The following is a 25,275-nucleotide window of genomic DNA, read 5'->3' as shown; positions in this document are numbered from 1 at the left end:
GAAACACAGATACACAGACACAGGTGCACAGAGACACAGACACAAAAAAAGAAATAGATGCACAGAGACACAAGCACAGAGGTACAGAGATACAGACACAGAGGCAAAGATGCACAAACACACAGATACAGAGGCATGAGGAAACAGATGCATAGAGGCAAGGAGACACAGATGCACAGAGAAACACAGATACACAGACACAGGTGCACAGAGACACAGACACAAAAAAAGAAATAGATGCACAGAGACACAAGCACAGAGGTACAGAGATACAGACACAGAGGCAAAGATGCACAAACACACAGATACAGAGGCATGAGGAAACAGATGCATAGAGACAAAGATACACAGAGACACAGATGCACAGAGAAACACAGATACATAGACACAGGTGCACAGAGACACACAGGTACAGATGCAGAGAGACAAAGATGTACAGAGACACAGACACTGATGCATAGAGAAACACAGAGACATAAGTGCACAGAGACATAAAGAAACAAATGCACAGAGACATACAGAGACAAAGATGCAAAAAGACGCAGAGATGGTGTTGGTGCAGATACACAGGGACATAGAAGCACAAAGACACAGACACACAGAGTAGACACGTATGCACAGAGACACACAGATGCACAAAGACACAGAGACAGATGCACAGAGCTGAACAGACACAGTGTCCCAGTGAGACAGATACACTGAAGCAGAGACACACAGATGTAGTTGATCAGACACACAGGGAGATCGACGCACAAAGACACAGGCACACAGAGATAGACACATCCAGACACAGATGTACGGAGACACACAGATGCACAGAGGCGCACAAATTCACACCTAAGAGACAGAGAGGCACAGCGGCACAGATACCCTGAAGCACAGACGCAGACACACAGGGACAAAGATACATAGACACAGAGATACACAAAGAGACAAATGCATAGAGGCATAGGCACAGACACACACACTGACACAGAGACAAAACTGCACACACACAAACACACAGTCAAAACCAGTATTATCTATTGGAGTGTTGCTTGATTCAAGTTTTGTATAAAATGTGTAGGTACAGTGTGGCATGTAAAACTTTGTAAAAACTAAATGTACTTGTGTTATTGTGACCTTTTTTTTTCCCCTATGGTTGAATTCCAAATGGTGGTTCTAGTGGCCATATAGTGCACTCCACAGTGTGCACAGCTCCATTACGATACACTTTTCAAGGTTCTGCGTGTTGGCATGACTTTGATGTATGGACGATGGTAAATGTTGAGTTGCAGAATGAATTAAAAAAAAAAAAAAAAAAAAAAAAAAAAAAACCCATGACATGAAATGAGTGAATGAAAAACGACGTGAAACCAGTTGACATTCAGAATCGCTTGTGATTTGTGACACCATATGTCTTTTGGCTCCTTCATTTCAGAGCACTTATCCAGAATCTGTAGAGAGTGGAGACACCACTCAGCCTTAATTAACTTACAGCTAGCGCACACATTATCTCTGCCAATTCCACCCCCCATCCTAATAATGACTTTTCCCCATTAAATATTAATAAAAGGAAACTGGGAGGGGAGCGCTGCACACACAACGAAAGCCCCATGTCGAGTTCAGGACAGGAGTGATGGACAGTAATGCTTTGCTGGTTCTTTTTTTTTAAGTCATTCACAAACATTAAAAAAAAAAAAAACGCGCCAGGGTAACTCGAAGCTCCTGGGCTGATCGGAGCTGGCTTTCCCAGCAGACATCCGACTCATTTAGTCTAGTGATGGATCACATTTTGGTGACTCACACTAAAATGAGAAATGTGTATGTCTATACAGAAACTTTCGGCCATTTATCTAAAAGTCCATTGGAACTTTGTTAAAGGGATACGTCTCTCAAAATGACAGCAAGGCAAATCAGCAGGATTCGTATTGCATTCTGGACGATGCAAATCTCCACCAAAATGTTCATTTCCCTATCGAGTCCTGGTGGTCTATAGGAGGTTATTATGGTCTATATTTCCAGCCACGCTCCTCCTTCCTAAATCCAGCTGACCTCGTTGCAGTGTGCCTCCGGAGTTTGTCTTCAGCGGCGGGTAACAAAATCAGCGGAGTAAAAGTTGCCGTGGCAACGTGCCTGCATCATCACGACCTCTCCCTCCGTCTCCCCTCCCCGACACCACCGCACGCACATTGCAAACAAATGATTGCAGCGAGTGCCACGCTCTTGCTGATGTCACCCGTAACCATAGCAGCCGGACCTCAGCTGTGACGCTGCGTGTGCGTGGCGGGGAGGTGGACGCGCAGAGCAGAGCAGAGCAGAGCAGCGAGAGGAGAGATATAGAAATAGAAAAAGACGGCAGATGAGAACTCTGGCGATCGTTCTGACGGCTGGGCTTTCTCTTTTCTTTCTTTTTTTTTTTCCTCCTTCCCAAATACTTTGCATTCCTTTTCACCACCTAGAAATTTGAACGTCACAAAAAAAATGTGCTGCAGAATAAAATAAATCGGTGAATTAGTAAGGTAACGCCTGATAAGGGGAAAAAAAAAAAAAACATGTTGGTCAAATTAGCTGTAATGCTTTTTTTTTTGCGATCACTTGTCTGAAAGCGCACAAAAAAAAAAAAAAAAAAAAAAAGCTCGAAAAATCTGCCTGTGCCTCCTGACAACTGTTCTGACTCATGGCGCAGAGCTCATAAGACATATTCACGCTGTAACACCATCAGGAAGAACGAAAAGCCAAATCTCACGCGCACACACACACACACACACACACACAAGCCAGAGAGGGCATTTAATGCTACACCGACAGGGTCAATCTGCCAGTGTGTCTGTGTGCCACGCTGGGTGCCCGGCCTACCCTCGGCCATTAGGCAAGCTCTGCCCTGCCATGTCGCACAGGCCACAGCAGATGGCTGGTACACGTTTATAACATCGGTGTGTGTGTGTTTGTGTGTGTATGTAGGAGGGGGGGGTAGCTGGAGCTAAAATTAACTTTAGCAAGAACGATAGGCATTCTAATCAGTTTTCCATGTTTACTATTGTGTAATAGGAGTCGATGAATAAATTATTTACACTAAATATATTTAGTGTTTTTTTTTTTTTTTTTTTGCTCTGCATTGCTGCTAAAAATAGTACACTGAATAACATGTAGGACAAAGGTTCTCAAAGTGTGGGCTCTGAATCACACACACACAGTTTTTTTTTCTAAAATAATGGAAATCACAACCCATCAACTGACAATCAAGATGGTTATATGTTATATTTATTATTGAGGACTTACATTACTAGCTGCTTTGACCCTTTGGATATTTAATTAAAACCTCAATAAATCAAAAAGAAGTAACCTGGGGAAAAAAAAAAAAAAAAAAAAAAAACTTGGACCGAATGTGTTCTGTGGGTGGAAGGTTCAGGAATAAGAAGCTCTTACAGCTCTAATAAAAGCCCTAGAATATTATTGCACACATTTAATTAATAAGCCTAATATTGGAATAGTTGGATTATGTTCATCGAGTAAATCTGTACTGAGGGATCCGTGGAATTTATTTCACATTTAAAAAAAAAAAAAAAAAAAAAAGTTTGAGAACCTGTGATGTAGGTGATGCTTACGAAAAATCTTCAGCGAGATCCAGGAAAGCAACTATAACTCTGAGACACTGACTCTAAAATCCAATATAGTGTAATTTTTGCATTAAGGCTTCGTCCGGGGGTTAAAAAGTGTCAAGCATGTGATACTTTCTCTGGAGCTGCCTCGCTGTGCAGCGCTGTCTCGCCTGTCTGACAGCTGGTTTGACAGGATGCTAATTAACCTCTTAAAACTGCTGCGAGAGAGCCGAGCGTGTGGGTGGACCGGTAGGGACCTTCAGCCCCTTTCTGAGCAGCCCAGCCCACGTCCGTCTCCGCAGTCACGACCGGCTCTCGGGCATAAAGAGAGACGCCTTCACCGCCTACCAGCGGGAGATAAAGGCTGACCTGCTAACTTATGGAACGTTGCCAGCTTCCTAGCAGCTCTCGACATCAAGATTTTTTTTTTATTTTCGGTTGTTTGTTTGTTTTGAAAATATTCCTGTGTGTGCGTGGGGAGTGTCGATTGATGAAAAGAGGAATGGTGAAAAGATGGAAAGTGCTTTCCTTCCTTCCTCAAGACCTCGCGTTCTATTTTACGCCTCAACGACAAAACATAAAGCCGATCACGTAAGGTTTCCCCGCAGGACCGCGGACCTGAGAATTTTACGTAACGAGCCCGAAGTCAAAACTGCTACAAGGTTTGCGCTGCGTTTAGTTCATTTTCATTCCCCCAGCATAAATCACAGCCTCGGTGTCTAGGCTTTGTCCTACAGGCAGAGAAAAGAACATATTTTAAGCACTAGAAGATATTTCAAGTCTGTCAGGTTATGCCAGCTCAATAGCATGATTGCAGGGGTAAGACCCAAAACAGTGTGGTAGGCATTAGGGCGTGGTGCATTATGCAAACACATTCCTGGTGTCAGAGATTCCCAGAACCATCATTCTCTTAGCCGAGATTTGCTTTTACATCCAGCCTAATAATCCATTAATAATGCAACTGATAAGCTTAGTCAGAATAAAAAAAAGTTAAGTAAACTGATTGAGGTTGAGGGAGTGAAATTTCTACCCATTAAGACTAATCCATAAAAAAAAAAAAGAAAAAAAAAAGAAAAGAAAAACGCTAACAGCCATGTCAATATTTGTGTATGATGACTTTCGGGATTCTGCGCATGTGCTTGAGTCATGATGCACTCCTTGTGCAATTTAAAAATAAATAAATAAATAATCGTGAGGTTGAATCGATGATGTGGACGGGCGTCACACTAACATACGGGAGGCGGAGCTTGACCTCAATAAAATTCAGCATTTTAATATTTCTCAGAAAGTCAGAAAGGATGCAGAACATCCACACGGGTTAAAAAAGGCAAAAACTTTGGCCTATAATTCTTGTGTTATTCTAAAAAAAAAAAAAAAAAAAAAAAAGGCTTTTACTGTTAGTTACAGTAGAAGGTGTACATTTTTCAACATATTTTCAACAACCAGAGCATCCTCGCTCCTGAATGTCAAGCAAATATGAAATACTGAGCAACTTTACTGCACTCACACACTCTTCCCCTCCCTGTCTAGTTAATCTTCACACTTAGATGAGGTTTGCCGATACTGAAATCATTTAAAACTTGTTAACTACAAGCAATTTAAAAAGAGGAACATGGCACTAAGCCTATATACCTTTCGAGTGTCCAGTAATAAACAGTTCATCGGGAATCTGTAACTGGAATGAATTTATTTGGATTGGGGAACAAAAATGCGCCGGTCCCGCATTAAAAAAAAAAAAAAAGTATGACCTCTGGTGAAGGAGTTCCTGTAAGCTGTTTACATATGCAGATCACAGAAGTGGTGTTGTAAGCTCCCGTATCGATTGCGGGTGTCACCCGATGGCAATCAGCACTTTCAATCTTTTGTTGTCAGCATGAGCTTATTGGCAGAGGGAAGGCCTGAGTGCATACAAGTACACTCTGACCTCCATCAGCGACAAACCCCTCTTAAAGCAAGAAACGCTAGCCTGGCTGACAGTACAGTCAACAGTACAGCTAACGTGTCATTTCTTGATCGGCATCGGCGTGTTCTTAGTACAGGATGGAGGGTCTGGCTTCGTTTTTCAAGTGTGACCTTAAAATCAAAAATCAGTGTTTCAGAGCTTTTTGTATGTGTCCGTTTGTCAGTGTTATGGACACCGATACCATAGTATAGGGAGAAAAAAAATAGTCTTGGAAATATTCTCATTTTAATTTTGTCACTTCTGGGAAAATGATCACAATTTTCTGATGAGTCATCATGTACTGGTTTTGTTTTAAATGCTCTCTAGAATGTTTATGTCTCAGCTCGTTACCAGTAAACATGGCTCATTGGTGTTTTTTTGGCTGTGCGACTTCTCACACACTATTCCCATTTCCGGCCATTCCGGTTGAGAAAACTGAGCTGGAATTTATTCATTTCGAAGTGGGTGGAATTTTGGGTAAGTTGGTTTGGAGGAGGTGTTTTTTTTAAACAACTTCAATGCTGGAGTGGTGCTACCTCAGACTGACAGAGAACGTGATTCAGTCTAAACCCTGTGTAGGGGCTTCTGCATCATAATGTCATTTTATATACCTTAGAGATCGTCGACCTTGCCTCAAATGTACGGAAAATGCCAAAAACAAACAGAATCTCATCATCTAGGATGTCGACCTTGTAAAAGTTTACAGACATGGGTGTTGGCGGTGGTGAGAAATCCTCCACGGTGGAAAGCCTTCGCCGATCTCCATATTCAGCTATTCACTAAGCTACTGTTAAGTTTGTTTAGATTCAGCAGGGGTGTGGTGTATCTCGAACACTAGTCACTGTTGTGTAAAACACTCTCAATCTGACTTCCTGCTATTTCCTGGCGCAAATAAATGAGACACAGCTTACAACGCCGCACAAAGCAAAGCTTACAAATTTAATTTGACAAACTGAGCTGTTCCATTCAAGTCCGTCATGAAAAAGCCTTTTCCTTTTACAACCTTTAAAGTCAAGTCCGAGATCAGGAAAAAGACTAACCTGGATCATGTAGAGCTGGGCAATGCGGTATTCCTCCACGCTCATGGGCATGGGGATGCGGTACTCTTTAATCAGCATGTTGGCAGTGGAGCGGGGCGAATGAGGAATCCACCAGGCAGGCCCTAGCTCAGGGGCGTCAGAGGGCCGGAGCCAAGTTCATCCCATGCACCTGGAGAGAGGGACGAGAGGGAAGCATTAACATTCGTTATCTCCAGATCTCTGCTCGACACACACGTGCTCTTCATGTTGATGGGGGTGTGTGTTGACAAGACGCAGAGTCGCAGAGTATCCTGTCGAGAGACACAACACAAAAACCAGACAGGAATGGTAATGAATAGACGCTAAACGCTGATAAGAAAAACAAAGCGAGCTCTCTTGCTGCGTTGTACAAGAATGCTGAATAATGAGATGCTGAAGATTTTTAAAAAATAAAAACTGACTGATTTTTTTGTCGTTACGTATTTCGCTGGACGTTAGTAGCATACCAGTGTACTAATCCAGTGCAGTGGTTTATTCCAACATATAAGCTTTTCTTGTGGAAAAAAAGGAATCAGAAATGGAAGAGTTACAAACCATATATCAAATTTGAGCTTCTATAAAGAGAAGATATTCATCTGTCAATGGCAGCAGTGTCCAAACAGCAGGACGACACTTCAGCGGGTCTTTTCTGGCATCACATGACACAGTGCGCTTAGTGTAAGACGGATTATCCACAGTCATGATACACAACTCTGCTCTGTGCGTGTGTACGCGTGTCTGAGTGTGTGTGTGTGTGTGTGTGTGTGTGCACGCTTGTGTGTGTTTAAAACAGGTTGAGCAGCTTTAAATGTAAATGTTTGGCATACATGGTCTTCAATATAGCGGACAACCATAATAAAACAATAATCTGGCTAGGCCTCCTTTTATATACATACATTATATATATATACACATTATATATATATATATATATATATATATATATATATATATATATATATATATATATATATATATATATATATATATACACACACACACACATCAACACATGAACCCTGGATTAGTTTATGACACTCATCATAAATGTCCAAATACCACTTTGGTCCAAGGCAAGATTCATCCCTTATTTGTCCATGAGTGTCATATTAAGACTTTAAAAGAAAAACAAATCCCCTTGGTAAGCGAACCCCGCCCAAGAACGTAGCAAATGTTTCAATTTCATTGTGCCAAACCAACACAATTAACACAGCGTACTCATAACTGAGTACACACACTGCTTTAAAACCTATTATACCACAGCGCTGAGGAATTCTCCAATCTGATTGGTTCGAAAGGTGTTTATGAAGTTTCTGAAACAGCAGCTCTGAAAGTAAACCCTGCCTGTAATTTAAATGACAGGTTTTTATAAATATGTTACTGCTTCAATAGTAACAGCTCATTCATTGGGTCGATGATCTGCATCCTGGGATGGATTATTGTCCTATAACAACAGCATGCCATGTTGTGTCTTAATCACTACTTTGTACCACAGACCAAACAAGAAGGTGCAAAATGTACAGAACAGCAAATGAAATAAACACAATTAACTGGCAAGCCGTTGGGTTCTAACGGGACTCTAAATGATGCTGTAATGAAGACACAGAATCTTGGAGGCCAAATGAGTATCAGTTGTTAGTCTGTCTAGTAAATCTACCACACAGACACACTTACAGCATACAGACAGTGCTGAACGACCACTGCAGGACCACTGCTGCCGAGTGTCGATGCCGCACCTGATACACTGCACCTGATCATGGTCTTTTATCAGTCTCCAGTTTCGGTCAGCCTGGTCCCAGTAAAGCCTCAGATCCCTGTTCTTGGCTGACAGGAGTGGAACCCGATGTGGTCTTTTGCTGTTGCTGCCTATACGCCTCAAAGTTCAATGTATTGTGCATTCTGAGATGCTTTTCTGCTCACCACGGTTGTAAAGAGTGGTTATTTGAGTTAAAGCAGATTTTTTTAAAAACTGGTTTTTGGCTTGAACCAGTCTGGCCTTTCTCCTCTAACCTCTCTCATTAACACCCCCACCCCCTCCCACAGGCTACTGACAGAAGATTCCACACCTTACTCTAACACACCTTACTGTAATACACAGATGCTCCTGAAGACCTTGATTAGCAGGATCAGGCGTGATTAGAGCTGGAATTAACAATAGCTAGCTCTACAGGAATATCAACCCTAAAGTGAATGTGGGTGATGTATAGGAACTTCGGTGATGCATATGGTTTTTTTTTTTTTTTCCTCTCTTCTTCTTTCTCTCTACTTCTCCATAAGGCGACTGCGAATAAAAAAAAAATCTTCTTATACTGGGCACCAGGCTTGTCCACCCCTGCATATCCCCACTCTGAAAAAAATGTCTGTTATTTCAACACTGAAATATACAAGCAAAAGGTCAGAGACTGGAGAAATGAATGCAAACATTAGTTTCTGTACACAAATCGCTCCTGCCAGCAAAGCTCCATTCCTGAATTAGCGTAGCCTCTACAAACAAATGACCTTATTTTCTGTGCTGGATGTCCGAACTGACAAGAAATCATAGTTTACTGTACTGAATAGAAATTTAATGTCATATTTACCAGTAAACACTCTTTTGTTTTGGGCTACGGGCACGGTTAAAATCCTCAGGATCAGCAACGAGCTTGGCTGGATCTTGTACAGCTCACTAGAAGACGTCTCAATGGGGCCAGAGATTTTTAACCATCAGCCTCTGTTTTAGCTTAGCCTAATCATATGAACCATAACCAAATGTGTCTACGCACAGCACCAGCAACAAAGGGTATGACCTTTAAGTGGCTGGCACCCAATGTTTCTAGCAAACCATGTCACTGCTTACTGCCTGCCATCCACAAACAAGAATGTGCACGGCAATGATTTCAACAGCATCTTCTGATTTAAGTAGAATGTGTCGTCAGTGATTTCTCCGTGGGATTAATGATGAAATCAGGGCTTAGCTTCTGGGTTTGTTTAGCTAAGCTTCCTGGACAAGAACCATAAGCAAATGTGTCTGTGTGCGGCAGCGGCCGCAAAGGGTACGACCTTTCAGTGTCTGGGGTGAGACCTTGCGTGCCACTTACAATCTGTATGTACCACCATCACATGACGGACATATTCATTACAGGATGAAAAGGACAAGCAAAACTGATATCAGTCCAGTAACATGATCGAGAAGATGGCACAACTGGGGTGGAGCTATGGGTCTTGGGATAGGCTCAATTCTTGGATTCTGATATCAGGATAGCAGTTTCAGACAACAAGACTGAAGAAGAAGAGACAGCTGTATACTAAGTATGTTACAAAACACAGTCTGTTCTAGCTAATCAGAATTTCTAATCAAAATGTCCACAGAGATCCTAAAGAGCTCTTACATCTGTGTTTCAGCACAGAGGAGCCCAATAGGTATCTTAAGAGATAAAGGGCCAATAAGAGAAAACGGCACATTCATTAGTCTAAAGCATTCAACGAGAGGCAAAACTGGTAACTGCTTGTTTGTGCTGGGTACGCATGCATCAGCATGGGCCAAAAATAATGAATACCAAACGACTAGACTAAACAAGTCATGGCAAACCTCTCTATAACAGACACTAACTAGATCTTTGTAAAATTGGCAGACGGTGATAAAGAATCCTGCAATAACACCCAAGACAACATGCAAAAAAAAACCATTTACTTCCATTCAAATCCAAATATTATGATTATCCTGACCTCCATCCTAACATTCTAAGGTTATAAGGTATAAACAAGATGTGCTGTGCATGGAAAGGTAGAAACATGCGACAGCATTGGGATATTAAAACTTACATAATGAATGTGTAAATCAATGCCTTAACACCTTGCGTTAGCAGAGAAGGAAACCAAGACATTCAGGACATCAAATAACATGGGCTCTTTAGCTCAGCATCTATGAAACTGAGCCAAATAATAATAATAATAATAATAATAATAATAATAATAATAATAATAACAACTGCACGATAAAATATAATTAGATCAGACAAATCTAAGCCTCTGGGAGCTCTTAAAGGTAAAACATCTATAAGCACATTCCTGCAAGAAGACACAATTTACCTTGTTGATGGAGCATAGCAGACGGTCTAGTCAATCAATAGAAAGCGGGCGCCCACTCCACGTCTCATTCCCAAACATGAACGTGCTACACCCATGCCACCACAGCTTGAGATCTGTGTCTGCTCTTGGCCCTCATACATCCAACACTGTCAATGAAATCATCCAACAGACTGGAAAGAAAGGTGGAAAAAAAAAATGCCTCTTTTCTGCAACCTTTCCCCCCTCTCGCTGCTGTTTCTCCAGTATCCACCTCTTGTGGTGGGCTATAAAGCGCTGTTACCATGGAAATGCAAGAGGCTGTGTCAGCATTGGCTGGGCTGAATGTGATGAAAACGGCCCAAGGACGGCCCCTCGGCTGATCTCCCCACCCTCTGTTTGCATTTCTTCCCCGGCTTAATCTCACAAGTCGGAACATCAAGTAGTGGAGTAACACCCACTGTCTATTCTGAAACGATCACATACATCTGAAGGTTATGCATACATCACGAGGAGGACATGGGAGGGGGGGAAGACGGAGAGATGAGAAGGATAGTCGGAGTATGTGGCATGGAGATAACTGGTGAATGAGTGCGTGCAGGCACACACTTGCCCCCTATAGTTAGATGAGCCCAAGAACGTCCTGTCTACTGTTTCACATTCATGAGCTTATATGAGCGGGATACAGATGTTTAGCGTATACACTCAGTAGCCACTTTAACAGTAACATCTGTACCCCTGCTAATTCATGTAATTACTCATTCAGCCAATCATTTGGCAACAGTGCAATCACGCAAAGGTCAATGCTCACATCAAAGACCAGAATAATGAGAAAATGTGATCACAGTGACTTTGACTGTGGCATGGTTGCTGGTGTCAGCCGGGCTGGTTTGACTATTTCAGAAACCACAGAGCTCCTGGGCTTTTCACACACAACAGCCTCCAGAGTTTACACAGAATGGTGTGTGAAAAAAACAAAAAAACATCCAGCAACGGTTGGAAATACCTTGTTGATGAGAGAGGTCAGAGGAGAATGGCCAGGCTGGTTTGAGCCGACAGAAAGGCTACAATAACGCAAATACACCACTCTTTACAACCGTGGTGAGCAGAAAAATATCTCAGAACACACAACGTCACCTCAAATCCTTGAGGTGGATGGGCTACAACAGCAAAAAACAACCACAACGGGATCCAGTCCTGTCAGCCAAGAAGAGGAATCTGAGGCTACAGTGGGCACAGGATCATCTCAAATGGACTGGTAAAGTTTGAAAAACAATGCCTGGTCCTTTTCCAATTTTCCAATACTCACCACAACCATTTTCTCCCATTCTAATGCTTTATGTAAACACGAACTGAAGCTCTTGACCTGCGTTTGCATGATTTTATTTATTGCACTGCCGCAACATGATTGGCTGACTGGATAAGTGCACGGATGTGCAGGTGTTCCTAATAAAGTGGATGCTGAGTGTATACTGTAGGGAGAGATTTTTACAAAAGTGAAACATGATCGAATATAATCAGAAAGAAGCAAAAGGATGCTTTCTCTGTATCGAGTTGATGTAGAGGAAGAGAACATAGAGTTCTGCTCACACTCTCTGTATCCCCCCTCCTTCACAGAAAAAAAAAAACTCTTTTTTTCATCAACAAGGAAATCAGCTTCCTTGCCATCAGTGTTATAAGCAGATGTACAGAGAGCTCATTTGCCTTTCCATATTTGCATGAACTGAGGATAAATGAGACAGCCAGATAAATTCACGTGGTCAATTTACAGAAAAGATGTGTAAATTTGTGATTTCACACACTCACATGGCATACAAAGATAGCTCCTTATTGAATTTTAAGCTATTTTTTGATACAATGGCAACTATGTGAGTCCTGAAGCCAAGATCTCAAGGGAACCAGTCATTTTTAGCCACATGTATAATGAGGTCTTGTAAAAGGATGAAAATGGAGAAGAATCAGGACGATTCTAACCACGTTTCATTTTTTATGAAACGCTACGGCATGTGATGTGTTAAGAGATCAGACCTTGAAAAACAACGAGCAGGTCAAGAACTGTAGTTGATCAACACAAAGCAGGAAACCACTACATGCGCATTCCTTCACAGCAGTCACTGTACAAGGTGAGAGTCACAAAGATGTGTATGCACAGTGATGTGCAAACAATTCATCTACATCATAGAGGACACTGAAGTTAATCATTGATGGATATTGATATAACAAGGCGCAGTGTGACATCATGACAGACATTGTGATTAATCAAAATCAATCATTTCTACTTCCCTGGGAACCTACAGGACTCTGTGTGTTGTCCAAGACTTTGAGTAAAGTATCATCACCAGCACTGATAATTAGGTGCCTTTGTCAGAAGATTTGGTGACTTTTTTGACCCCTTTAGTGACTTTATTTTATAAAAGAGTCTATCAATAAATCTAGTGACTTTTCAAGCAGACCTTGCCAACTGTCTTACACTCGATACAGCTCTCCAGCTCACATCACAGCTGCTGATTATGAGAGTTGAGAAAGCAGGTTCAGTCGACTCACCACCAGTGTGTAAAAGCATGAGAGAGTTGTGCTTACGTGAGTCTATATTCCCAATGACCAATCACTGAGCACCACTGTTCCCAATCAGTCAATCACTGATCACCATGGTTTCTCAAAGACCAATCACTGATCACCATTGTTCCCAACAACCAATCACTGATCACCATTATTTCCCAAAGACCAATCACTAAACACTTTTGTTTCCCAAAGACCAATCACTGATCACCACTCCCAATCAATCACTGATCACCATGGTTTCCCAAAGACCAATCACTGATCACCATTGTTCCCAACAACCAATCACTGATCACCATTATTTCCCAAAGACCAATCACTAAACACTTTTGTTTCCCAAAGACCAATCACTGATCACCATTGTTCCCCATGACCTATTACTGATCACCCTTTTCCCCAACAACCAATCATTGACTACCATTGTTTCCCAGTGACCAATCATTAATCACCATTGTTCCCAACAACCAATTACTCATCACCATTGTTTCCCATTGACCAATCATTAATCACCATTGTTCCCAACAACCAATCACTCATCACCCTTTTTCCCAGTGACCAATCACTGGTCACCCTTGTTCCCAACAACCAATCATTAATCACCATTGTTCCCAGTGACCAATCACTGATCACCATGGTTTGTCCCTCCCACTCACTTCTTTGTATAAAAGTATGAGTTATTCCATCCAAAACCCTCTTTCTGTGTCCATTTCCTGATTACTCACTATATTTTGTAAATACGTAGTTATTTTTTTTACTATTTTATAAAACTATGTAAATAGTTAGTGGTTCCATGACTAAAGATGACTTCTTTCTATTAGAAATCACTTAAACTCATTTATTATTTTCTACTCTGACGAAGCTATTCTAATTATTTAACATGTTTCGATAAGCAAACAATCGTGACCGCTCAACGAACATGCAAGTTATCCCATGACATCATCTGGCAACTTGTAGCGATTTTTTCAGCATGCATCGCTACTTTCCCCTGAAAAGAGCTGGCAACACAGGATTATCACCTATCTATTAGAAGAGTTTATGTAAGAGAAACACAGCATCCCTCTCCCACCCCTGAAAGATTGCACTTCTGAATCATATAAAAAAAGAAAAGAAACAAAAAACAGATACTGCTGAATCCTCCAAAGCAGCACATAAGCTGCTGAGATGTTCTCTAGGACTCGTATTAGAATGTGTACAGTCTCCTCACTCTATCAGCGCTGGAGCTAAATGAGAAGTCCAAAATATCACAAGCGTGAAGAAATGGGCGAAAAGGAGGCGCACAAACAAACGGCTGACACGAGGGGCGGATGATGAGCAAAGGCAGTTTATTTATAGAGCAGCCCCAGCTGATAGTGGCACGCCTCGGCACTCATTCGTTTCCTTAAATTACTGTAATAAATCACTCACCTCGAGGGCATTTTGAGCTAGGATAATCGTCAGCCGCTCACCTCGCCACTCACAGCTATTAAAAAGCCTCTTTCGGGGCTGTGGAAGTACGAGATATTACTGAAGCTCCTATCCCTACGCTGTTTTACTCAGCATGCCTACGAGGAAACGCGAGGATGAATCGCTTATGATCAAGTGAGTGAGAGCCAAAAAAAAAAAAAAAAAAAATCTCTGACTTATGCCAAGGCACAACCAGCCTAAAAAAAACATCCGCATTTACCATCTCATCAGTGAAGCTGTACTATCTTAAATGAACGCACTCATGGTTTCCTGACTGTGGACTCAGAGACAGTTGTATCAGAGTCAGCCTGGTAACTAGATCACGTATTAAAGAGTCTAATCTGAAGCCGTGTAAAAAAAAAATGGTTGACTCTCCTGGACTCTCTGCAACACAGTACAGAGTTTGACAGAATACTTTAGATTTACTAGTACTTTATATGGAACATTAAGAAGCATTATGAGCAGTAAATAGAAAAAAAGAAAGCCAAAGTTATGCACATATTTGCTCTAAAAGTGTGAACAAAGCTGGAGGTATGATTTTAGATGACTTAGTGGAGAATTAAGAATTATTCCATAAGAGACCAAAAGGCAGAACTACAGAAACTTTGTTCTCAGAACTAAAAAAAACGTAATTTCCTGTTTCTATGACTAAGTAAATGCTCCTAAAGCTTATCTCCTGCTCTTCACAATAGCAGCATGAAGCAATATGTGCGTGAAAAGAAGAAGAAGAAGAAGAAGAGAAAAAAAAAAAGAGATCTAACCAAAATCAACATTGCTTTGCTTATGCAAATACCAGCCACAAACGAAATGCATACCCAAACTGCTCATGATAAAGAGATGAGCGGAAGAGGCTGACGGGTCCGACGTGCGCTGAGAGGAAGCTCTGAACAGCATGAGATGTTGTAAAAGGGCACGTTTACAGAGGAAACGCGAGTCGGCAGGCCGCAGTTCCGTCACAGCTTAGATGGCAGTTCCTCCTCGCTATAAGACGGAGCAGCTAAGCAGGTGGAGTGTAAATAGTTTTGGGCTGCTTGCTGCTGCTACTATGAACCACATGATAATACTGCAACCCGTGGACTTACAATATGGCTGTTAACGGTGCGAAACACTGTGCATTTTAGGGACCTCGCAACAACAGTGTGATAATACCATTCCTTTATTTATACATCATTATTTATGGCTTGTTTTTTCCACCACTGAGGGTTTGTTTAAAATTCCAATTATGTTTTCATGCCATTCCTATTGCCCTTACTGTTGCTTATTAATATGACAACACTATAAATAAATGATTCCGTTACGATGAAATTATGCGTCAGTCACAAATACCAGTTCTGACCACCATGTTTTTCACCTTCAAGAAACTACAAAACACATCTGAGTCTGCCTTCTGGCAAAAAAATAATGAACTTCACTACAGAACTGCCCTTATTCTGCTTACTAAGTGAAACAGCTTTTATGTTGTTGCGCACGCAAACACACTTTACCTGGAATAGACATTACAGAACTGTCCATGAAAACAATATTGTGTGCACATGACTGAAATTCAGCTCTTCCTAATCAGACGTGCATTTTATTCGGACGCAAAAGTAGTGATGTGTGTAGCGATTCTGCTGCTAATTTACTGGTTGGCGCTGCATTTTCTTTATTTCTGTGAGACAGTTACTGACTCAAGGCATCACTGGGATTTAACTTTGGTCAGCTTTGGTGTGAGGTAGTATACAGTATGTACAGTATATACACCCCTTATTTTTTTTATTTTTTAAAAGAATGGACTAATCGTTTTGACAAGATTTCCCCGACCACTTCTATATCCTTCCGCACCCTGGCCTAATTTGGTCTGAAGCCCTGCCAACCGCATCTTTTCAACCTGATAAGTTTCCGTATGCTAGTGATGCAAGACTAAAGATGATAGTACGTGATGTTATGAACGCAAGAGTGGTTTGATGTGGCCCGACGTGAAGTGGAACACACTGAAGACTCCTTCCGTAAATGTTACGAAAACATCTGCTAACAGAGACCTTCACCATATCAACAATTATACCTCTGTTAAACACTTTTTTTTTTTTTTAAGAACTAGCATATTAACATAAACCATTTAATATAACTCATTTACGTTACAGCCGGAACTACTTTCCGAGCTGTGGTGTTAAAGAAAATTAATGCACCCCTTCTGACTTGAAAATTCAACCACTCTGTGATGTAACAGACATTAAGAGACAGTACAGATTTCTGCTGTTGCATTGTGCTGTGTCAGCAACTAACTTGTCACTTGTCACGGTGTAAGCACAGCCTAAAGATAAGATAAGATAAACTTTATTGATCCCGAAGGAAATTCTAGAAAGACACGTTAATTGGGCTCAAAAGTCAGATTCGCCTCCTGAGGAATCTGTTGGCAATTTGTCCAGACTCCTAAACCTCCTAGACCATGCCGCTGCACCTCAGCCCCTTCTCAGGAGTTTGGCTAGAAACAGTGAGATGTCAGAATTAATCAATGGCATGGGAGGTGGCTCCAGCGTGCCACACACAGCCCAATACCATTAGTGTCTGGATTGGCTCCAAGTGCAAAGGCTGGAAAATATACAGTTGCTGATGACACAGTGCTTGGAGCCAGCTATGACATAGGACCCTCTCAGTGGGTCCCGAGCCGTTTGTTACCAAGATTAAGCATCTATTAAGACCAAATGCCCATTTCCTGATTGCGTTCATTAATAATGGCTCTCTGCGTTGTGGACAATGACTTCAGCCCACGCACAGCTGCAAAGCAAAGTCGCAAAGTGCTGGTGTTACAAAACCAAGGCTTTCAAGCTTGAGAAAGTAGGACTAGAGGGCTTTCAAAGAGAAGTGGGACATGTTTGATAATAGTAACATTCGAGCTATTTCATCACAACGATTTCACCACAATTATGATTGGATTAGTTCACAATTGTGTAATTCAGGATCCTGAACATGACGGGAAGGAGCTGGCTGTGAAAAGGGTTCAGAGGGATCCAAAAGGCCATGACTAAGAATTGGGGGAAAAAAATAGTACATTTCCTCATTTTATTCTATTACAGATGAATATGAAATATAATGGATATATTTTGCTCTTCATTTTTTAAATCACTGTGACAATATAAAGTTCATTCAAGTCCATGTTGTCACCTTTATCAAAAAGCCCCTGATACCTGATGGTCTTCTAGATGTTGTATGTTATTATTAGAGGTGTCACATATTGAAGTTTGATATCTCATATATCATATATCATGCTTTCACAAGATCATGGCATTAATCAACCATTTAAAAAACACAAGCTGGTGGTGATTAAAAGGAACTATTTAATATTACATTTGTATATCTAAAACAAAACGAAACAAAAAGATCAAATCCCCTAATTGCTGTTCTTTCTGTGGGAAAAGATTTCCGGACATGTCTGTTAGGATGGCTGCAGTAATTATGATTGATTTGTCAGGGATAAATGATGTCTGTAGAAATCACAGATATGGGAGTGTCTTCAAGATGTACGCATGGTCGTCATGCTAAAAAGCCCACGCATGCTTCATATACCTCATTTTCATACAATATGTGACCTTTATTATAAGTATTTGCTGTAGTATTTGGGGCTGAGCAAGTTGCACTTGATCATCAGTAGGTCACATGACCATAACATGCAAGTAGGTTTACTAGGAACTCAGTAAGTTACCCAAAACACCTGTACGCTGCCTAGAGTGTCTTGAAAAATATAAAATCTCTTTTAAGTTTTCGGTATTTCTCGCTTTCTGAGAATGGCCGTCAGAAAAAGTGGTGCACTTAACAAAAAATAAAAATAAAAAAAAGACCAGAAATGTCACCCTTAGATCTGAGCGTATAGTGAAACTGTAAAAAACCCTAGCTATTATCAATAATTTTAACTTATATTGGAGAACAAGGATATATAGAGATGTACCAATCCCACAATGTTTATTATCAATATCAGTCTGATATTAAAACTCTGGGTATTGTCCGATACCCAACACCAATCCAATACTGACACCCTCACTGTAAAAAATAAAATAAGATAAAATAAATAAATAACACTCTACAAGATTCTGCTGCCAAATTATGTGAAATCGCAGAGGAATTTTGGCCGTGTGCTTTAAGACAAGTTGTGTTCAATGTTCACACGCAAGATGTGTAGTGTCAGTAAATATCGCACACATTCCTAGCACCAAAAAAAAAAAAAAAAAAAAAAACAGTAGATCAGATCAGAGAATGTCTCAAATGCAATCCAATTCCGATCAATGTTTCAGTCTAGTATTAGCTTTGATTGAGATGTTTCCTAATCTTGTTTTAGGAATATAATTTGGCAAAACTGTCCACAATTAGTGATGAAGTTTTTCTTTTAAAAAAAAGTTTTAGATCCTACTACACACCCAGTTATCATAGATTTCAAATACCTCTCCATCGAAATGAGATGTAGTGAGTTCCTCTTTTTGCTTCCCCTGGGAAACATGGAAATCAGCTGCCCTAAATCAAACCCAATGTCAGTCAGAGCAGCTCTGACAACTCCCATGCTGAGTAATAAGCTAAAGGGACAACCAGGAGACTGACACATTGCTGAAAGATCTAGAAGGTGTAAGGTGTAATCTATGCCGCTGCACGAGCCACTATCTTCAACAAGACTTAAGCTTCTACTTTCAGTAGTTAGCTCCCTGTAACGGTCTGAACTCCTGCGCCCTGCCAGCCACGATGTAAAAATAGGTTATGCGCAAAGGGTGATGTGGCGTGTGTGTTTGGGTGGGGGGGTTGTGGCTTGAGTCACCCTGATGTGGTTCCTATTCTGGAGGCCAAGAGGAAAATGGTGCTCAGTGGAAAGAATGGCATCCAGAAATAGCCACAGGAAAGCAGAGCAGAAACATCAAGAGGTCGAAGGTGATTGGTCACCGACCGGACTCGCTCGTCAACCGGCATCAATGTAATCCAACACTTTCAGCAATCATAGAGGTTACGTCTTCCTCCGGGAGGCAATGCCGCGCCAAGGAGTTCAGAGGAACCGGCAGTAAATGTGAGACGTACGACCCTTACATAAACTCATCTCACTTATTAATGGTCTTCCCTGCGGAAGATAGAGTGTCTGGAGGACGCATGGTTTGATTACACCGTCAACTCGCTCCCGGCACAAACGTCTTACTCTACTCTGGTTATTGTCACTGTACTCCAGGTGACAGTGTGATCCAGTGAGTGAATCAACGTGTTTACCACATTCAAATACTGGGAGAGCTTTGGAAATTTCCATTATGGAAGCATCGAGGTTTTTATATATACACACACGACCATTCAGGGAGGGAAGGACTGTCCAAGGATTCAGACTTCCTGACTGAGAATTTCATTCAGGGATCCATCAATGGCATGAATCCTGCAGTTTTACACATATTCCCAGTGACTTTTAGTTAGGGACGCATCGATACTCATACTGGTATTGGGCATCGGTACAGTACCATGCTCATTTACGCATACTCTTTATTAAAAATAAAAAAAAAATTAAAAAAAAAAAAAGAAATAATGCCTACACATAAAGCTAGGTCAGAGAAAATAACAGCTCTCTAACCCAGTAGCTTGTTCTTGACGATCAGCTACTATTGATACTTAACAAAGAGGATTTTTTTTTAAAATTACTTTACTTCCAGTTTTAAATAAAGCTTTGATTCTGAAATGAAAGAACCTGCTCTTCAATCCAAGGAAACTAATATAGCTAGCTGATGAACTTCCTTTAAATTCAACTAGCTAACCTGGTAAAGAATGATCCTAGTAGCCTAAGCGCTTGAACACGTACGTGAGCTTGTTATAGCCACTATTTAAGCTGGGGAAACATAAAACTAAATAAAATATTCCCTGCTTGATCCCTCGATATCGGTATTTGTAAGTAGGAAAAAACTCGTACTCATACTCATTCCGCTATCGATACAGGTGTATTTCTGGTCATAAGACAGAAACCATGTTCTGAAGATTCCTTTGTACTGCATCATGACCATTTTTTATTTTTGACGCTGAACATGGAACAATTATAATTCACATACAGCGCTGGGTTATCATCAGGTCATGGTACTGTTCTAATAACTCTCGAGTTCTTTAACGTTTTCTAACCTAGTTCTTTCCTAACACAAATACCGTACATACCGTACACACAGCGAATCAAACTGAAAAAACAAGAAAAGGTCACATTTTTGTTTTTCCATCATAGCAATCCCTGCTTGTTCATACACGCTTTCGACACCATCAACCTCTGGCAAGAGGTTTTTCAACCGGCAAGCCAAGTTGCCTTGTACAGAAAGCATGGACTTCACTGTTTACTACGCAGCTAAAAATAAGGCAGCAAAGGCGTGTAGCTGATGGACTCAGGTTCACATCGGTATGCTGGTCAGAGTCTGACAGAGGCCTCCCTTTGCTCTCTCCTCCTGTTTTTTTGCAGGCTTCCCTGGGCTTGAGCATGGGACTGGAAAGCAATCAATTCTGTGACTCATTCTCCTAATGACGGCTTCATCAAGGACAAACCTAATCATCTCGGCTTTATAAATGGACACAGGGAAGCTTTTTTTTTTGTTCGTAATATTTGAGAATGCCACAAACCATTTAGCCTCAGTCCATAAAATACAGGGTGTGGTGTAGCGGAGGGAGGAGTATGTACGGGAAGAAACATTCGAGCATTCTGAAGAGTGAAGTTACTGTTAATATTAACAGGATAATGACGATTGTAACTCCTCACCTCGAGTGTGAAGCACACCAGGGTATCGGGACGGAGAATGAGGCTGCATGCCTAAAAACCCTTACGTCAGGGAAGTGCTCACGTTACAAGATATCACTATAGGCTGAGTCAGCGTGGCTGGATGTCACGGTTGGTGACGGGCATGAAATGTGTCGTCACTCTGCTCAAGAATCCCTTACAAGAATTTACATTAATTCTGAACCATTTCTGTATTTCAAACACAAAAACATACAGGCGAGTTTAATATGTTACGGAGGAAATTGTACAACAAAAGAATTTATTCTGTATTAAAACAATAGCAGGGCATGAGACATAAGCAATCTGTTCCTCCAAAGCCCAGTGATCACTTTCACAACTCAGCAAGGAGTTACATAATGAAATGGGACATAAGCTTAAAGCCCAGTGAACTGTACGCATGAGCTATTTGTTTCAAAAACATTAAATGAACTTCATGCTGTTAGAGAGCCAAGATCATATTTCTTTGCTTCATCACAGCGTCCAAAACTCCTTAGCTGGCTATGCACTGGATACAAAACACCACATTAAATAATATTTCAAAAATATCATGCAGTTTGGGACGCCCCTAAAATCTCCAAATATGAAACAGGGCACTGTATGGAAGTCCCAAAAGACTGGCCTGAGAAACAGTGAACTAAAGATAGTAAAATTACTAAAAAAAATCACCGCATACCAGCTGCCTGTATGCGTCCATTCGTACGTCCATTTTGAGCGATTCACTGGCAGTGGTTTAAGCTTCGTGAAGCAGTAAGAAAGGAACAGATTGAAGTCTTCTGTGTCCAACAGCCTCTGATGTCCTGTTATCTTTGACACCTAGAATTAAGACTTGCCGCATGCCAGGGGTATGAGTCACCCGAACATAGAATGATAACCCAGACACAAAATCCTGCACTTCATCCACCCACATACCACCTGAAGATAAAACCGCAAAAAGCTTGTCTGCTTCAATCATTTAACAAGGAAGGTTTTCATTATGGAGGCAAATACTGATGTACTCATGCTGCGTTGTGATGCCGATGAAAATCAGGAGACAGGATGCACACGCATGGGCATGTGTATACACACACTCACTGAGCACTTTATTAGGAACACTGTACACCAACTCATTCATGCAAATACCTAATCAGCCAATCGAGCGGCAACGCTGCAATGCATGAAATCATATATAATGCTCACGTGATTTTGACCGTGGCATGACTGTTGGTGCCAGATGGGAAGGACTGAGTATTTATAGAACTGCTGATCTCCTGGGATTTTCACACACAACAGTCTCTAGAGTTTACTCAGAATGAAAAGAAAAGCATCCAGTGAGCGGTAGTTCTGCAGACGGAAACGCCCTGTTGATGAGAGAGATCAACGGAGAATCGCCAGACTGGTTCGAGCTGACAGAAAGGCTACAGTAGCACAGATAACCACTCTGTACAATTGTGGTGAGCAGAAAAGCATCACAAAATTGCAAAATTTGGCATCAACAGCATGAATCTATGAACCCTATCCCACTTGCCTCAACAGTCCAGGCTGGTGGAGGTGGTGTAACGGTGTGGGGAAATGTCTGGCCATTCTCCTTTTGCCCTCTCTCATCAATCAAGGAATTTCCACATGCAAAACCAAGACTTGCTAGATGTTTTTTTTTTTGCTGTTGTTTTTTGGACCATTCTGTGTAATCTCGAAAGACTCTAGAGTCACCAGTGGTTTCTGAAATACTCAAAGCAGCCCGTCTGGCATAAACAACCACACCATGGTCAACTGAGATCATATTTTCCCTCCATTCTGATGCACATTAACTGAAGCATTTGAACACTATTTGCATGATTTTATGCATTGTGTACAGGTGTTCCTAATAAAGTGGTCGGTGAGTGTGGATGAAATTTTAGATTGGTTTTATAATCTAAATAAAAGAATACAGAAAATAACTGCAATGTACTTCAGTAATTATAGTGGATGTAGAAATATCTCATATATATATATATATATATATATATATATATCACACACACACACACACAAACCCCGCCCCTTCTATCTAGCTAAGTAAGCAGGTTAGTTAACCTTATGTAGGTTAACCACGACTTTTTTTCACAGAAATATAAAAACACCGTGTTTTATCGCTCATGCATGCTTCCTAACACCTTTTTCTGATTATTTAATCCAATTTAAATTAAAAGAATAATGAGGCCCTGAAGCAGGTGACCGTTTTAATAACCTTAGAGACATTAGTAGGTGCAGACACGTTAGCTACGTGGCTAAAGCTAGTCTATTTTTTCCCTCCATTAGCAAACACGGCTAATAAATAAAACAACTCGGCTGTGGAAAGCAGAGAGCCACTTACCTGTAATGTTATCTGGATTTGGAGCTTGAAAAGCTTCTGTAGTTGGCTATTTGTGAGGCATGGTCATTTGTTTGGCAAATTCCCCAGCTAGCTAACCCATGCACATCCTGTATATATATATGTGTGTGTGTGTGTGTGTGTGTGCTCGCAGGTCGACGTTGTCAGTGTGTGCAATGCTATGTCCCGCTGTTAGCTAGCAGTGGACGCTAGCTGACTTGAGAAGGGAGCTAACACGACGCGAGGACCCAGTTCAGCGGCTTCCACTCGCCAGGTTTGTGTGTTGTCTTCGCTGTAGCGCTCATGCAGGAGCAGTCAGGAGGTTTGGCTGTTTATCGTCCGCCCGCTTCGCCGCTGTCAGAGACTCCAGATGTGCAGCAATGTGTCTCTGTGAGTCCTGAGTGTTCCGCCTCACTCAAAAACACAAGCCATGAGCTTCTGCTTTAACACAAGCCCATTTACAGTCCGCATTCTGCCACAGCTTCCCATCTCCTGTCCTCCTCTTATTAATCATCCGCAAAGAAACAGAAATCATCATCATCATCATCTCTGCAGTGATGATTAAGTTCTTCTATCAGACACATTCACTCCTCCTCACTCCATTTTTTTTTTTTTATTTTTTAGAAGGCTTTGTTTTAAGGTTGGCGCACCCCCTAGCGGCCACAAAGCGCCATTTCACCCATATTCACAATCACTGACTTGAAACATAGGATTTGAAACAATATTCGGGAGAAAGTTCTACTTCATTCAAAATTAGGTTTTGTGTTCAAATTAAAAGTGGATATAGCTAGTTAAATTCACACAATGATCAACTGGGATCAAAGGTATGCCAAGAAAACATTCCCCACATCATCACACCACCACCACCACCCTGAACTGTTAACACGTACAAGTACATTCCTGAGCAAGACAAGCCCAAAATGGCAAAATATTAAGTTTTTAATGGTATTAACAACAAATCATTGGTCAAGAATCAAACAGATAAAGGGAGTTAGTATGGGATAGATTTTCCCTTTAGTTTGTTTAAATGTTTAAGACTTGTGATCCTTAATGGGCTGCATCAGGTGTAGTAGATAACTAAATAATGACTAATCTTTTAAGGAAAAAAAAGACCCCAGAAGAGAGGTTTTTGCTCAACTTTGTACACCCAGACATGTTAGTTTGAATCTTACATCAAACATTTTAATCATTATTTTACCTTTGCATACAAGAAGGCTATATAAGTGAATTTCCCTGTTTCTAGCTTTTCCCAAACAGTTCACTGTGCAGCAAAAGTAAATGAGCAAATGGTGACACAGGAGCTCTCAGGAGTGCATTTGTTTAATTCTTGCTAATTTTCTGACCAATGATTTGTTGTTAAGACCATTAAAAGCTTAATGATTGCCCTTTTGGGCTTGGCCCATTGTTTTTGCCCAGGAGTATACATGTATTCATGCTGTTGGCACCAAATTCTGACCCTACCATTTGCATGTCACAATCAAGAAATCAAGATTCAATAGACCAGGTGACACAGGGTGTCCCAAAAGTCTTCATACAGAATTTAACAGAATTTAACAGTTTTTAGCAAAATGTCTTCCAAAATTTTT

At 41.1% G+C, this 25,275-nt stretch overlaps 1 protein-coding gene across 11 annotated transcripts in view; it reads right to left on the bottom strand.

Moving 5' to 3' along the window:
* Positions 1-24,311, bottom strand: part of LOC113544768 (membrane-associated phosphatidylinositol transfer protein 2) — a 55,939-nt gene extending 31,628 nt beyond the window's left edge. For 5 of the 11 annotated variants that reach the window (XM_034312816.2, XM_034312817.2, XM_034312813.2 and 2 more), the window contains exons 1-2: positions 23,693-24,310; positions 6,564-6,732 (exon numbers count right to left, since the gene is read on the bottom strand). In XM_034312816.2, the coding sequence (XP_034168707.2) occupies positions 6,564-6,641 (78 nt within the window). In that variant the 5' untranslated portion in view covers positions 6,642-6,732; positions 23,693-24,310. Of the gene's footprint in view, positions 1-6,563; positions 6,733-10,649; positions 15,094-19,039; positions 19,826-22,036; positions 23,256-23,692 lie in introns of those variants that run through there. The other 6 variants (XM_034312810.2, XM_034312814.2, XM_034312815.2 and 3 more) reach the window with 4 other exon arrangements.
* Between the last annotated feature and the right edge of the window lie 964 nt (positions 24,312-25,275).

Source organism: Pangasianodon hypophthalmus, chromosome 17, assembly GCF_027358585.1.
Source record: "Pangasianodon hypophthalmus isolate fPanHyp1 chromosome 17, fPanHyp1.pri, whole genome shotgun sequence".
NCBI classification, from domain to species: Eukaryota; Metazoa; Chordata; class Actinopteri; order Siluriformes; family Pangasiidae; genus Pangasianodon; species Pangasianodon hypophthalmus.
Note: the sequence above shows the minus strand (reverse complement) of the source record. Positions and strands in the feature narration are given on the sequence as shown.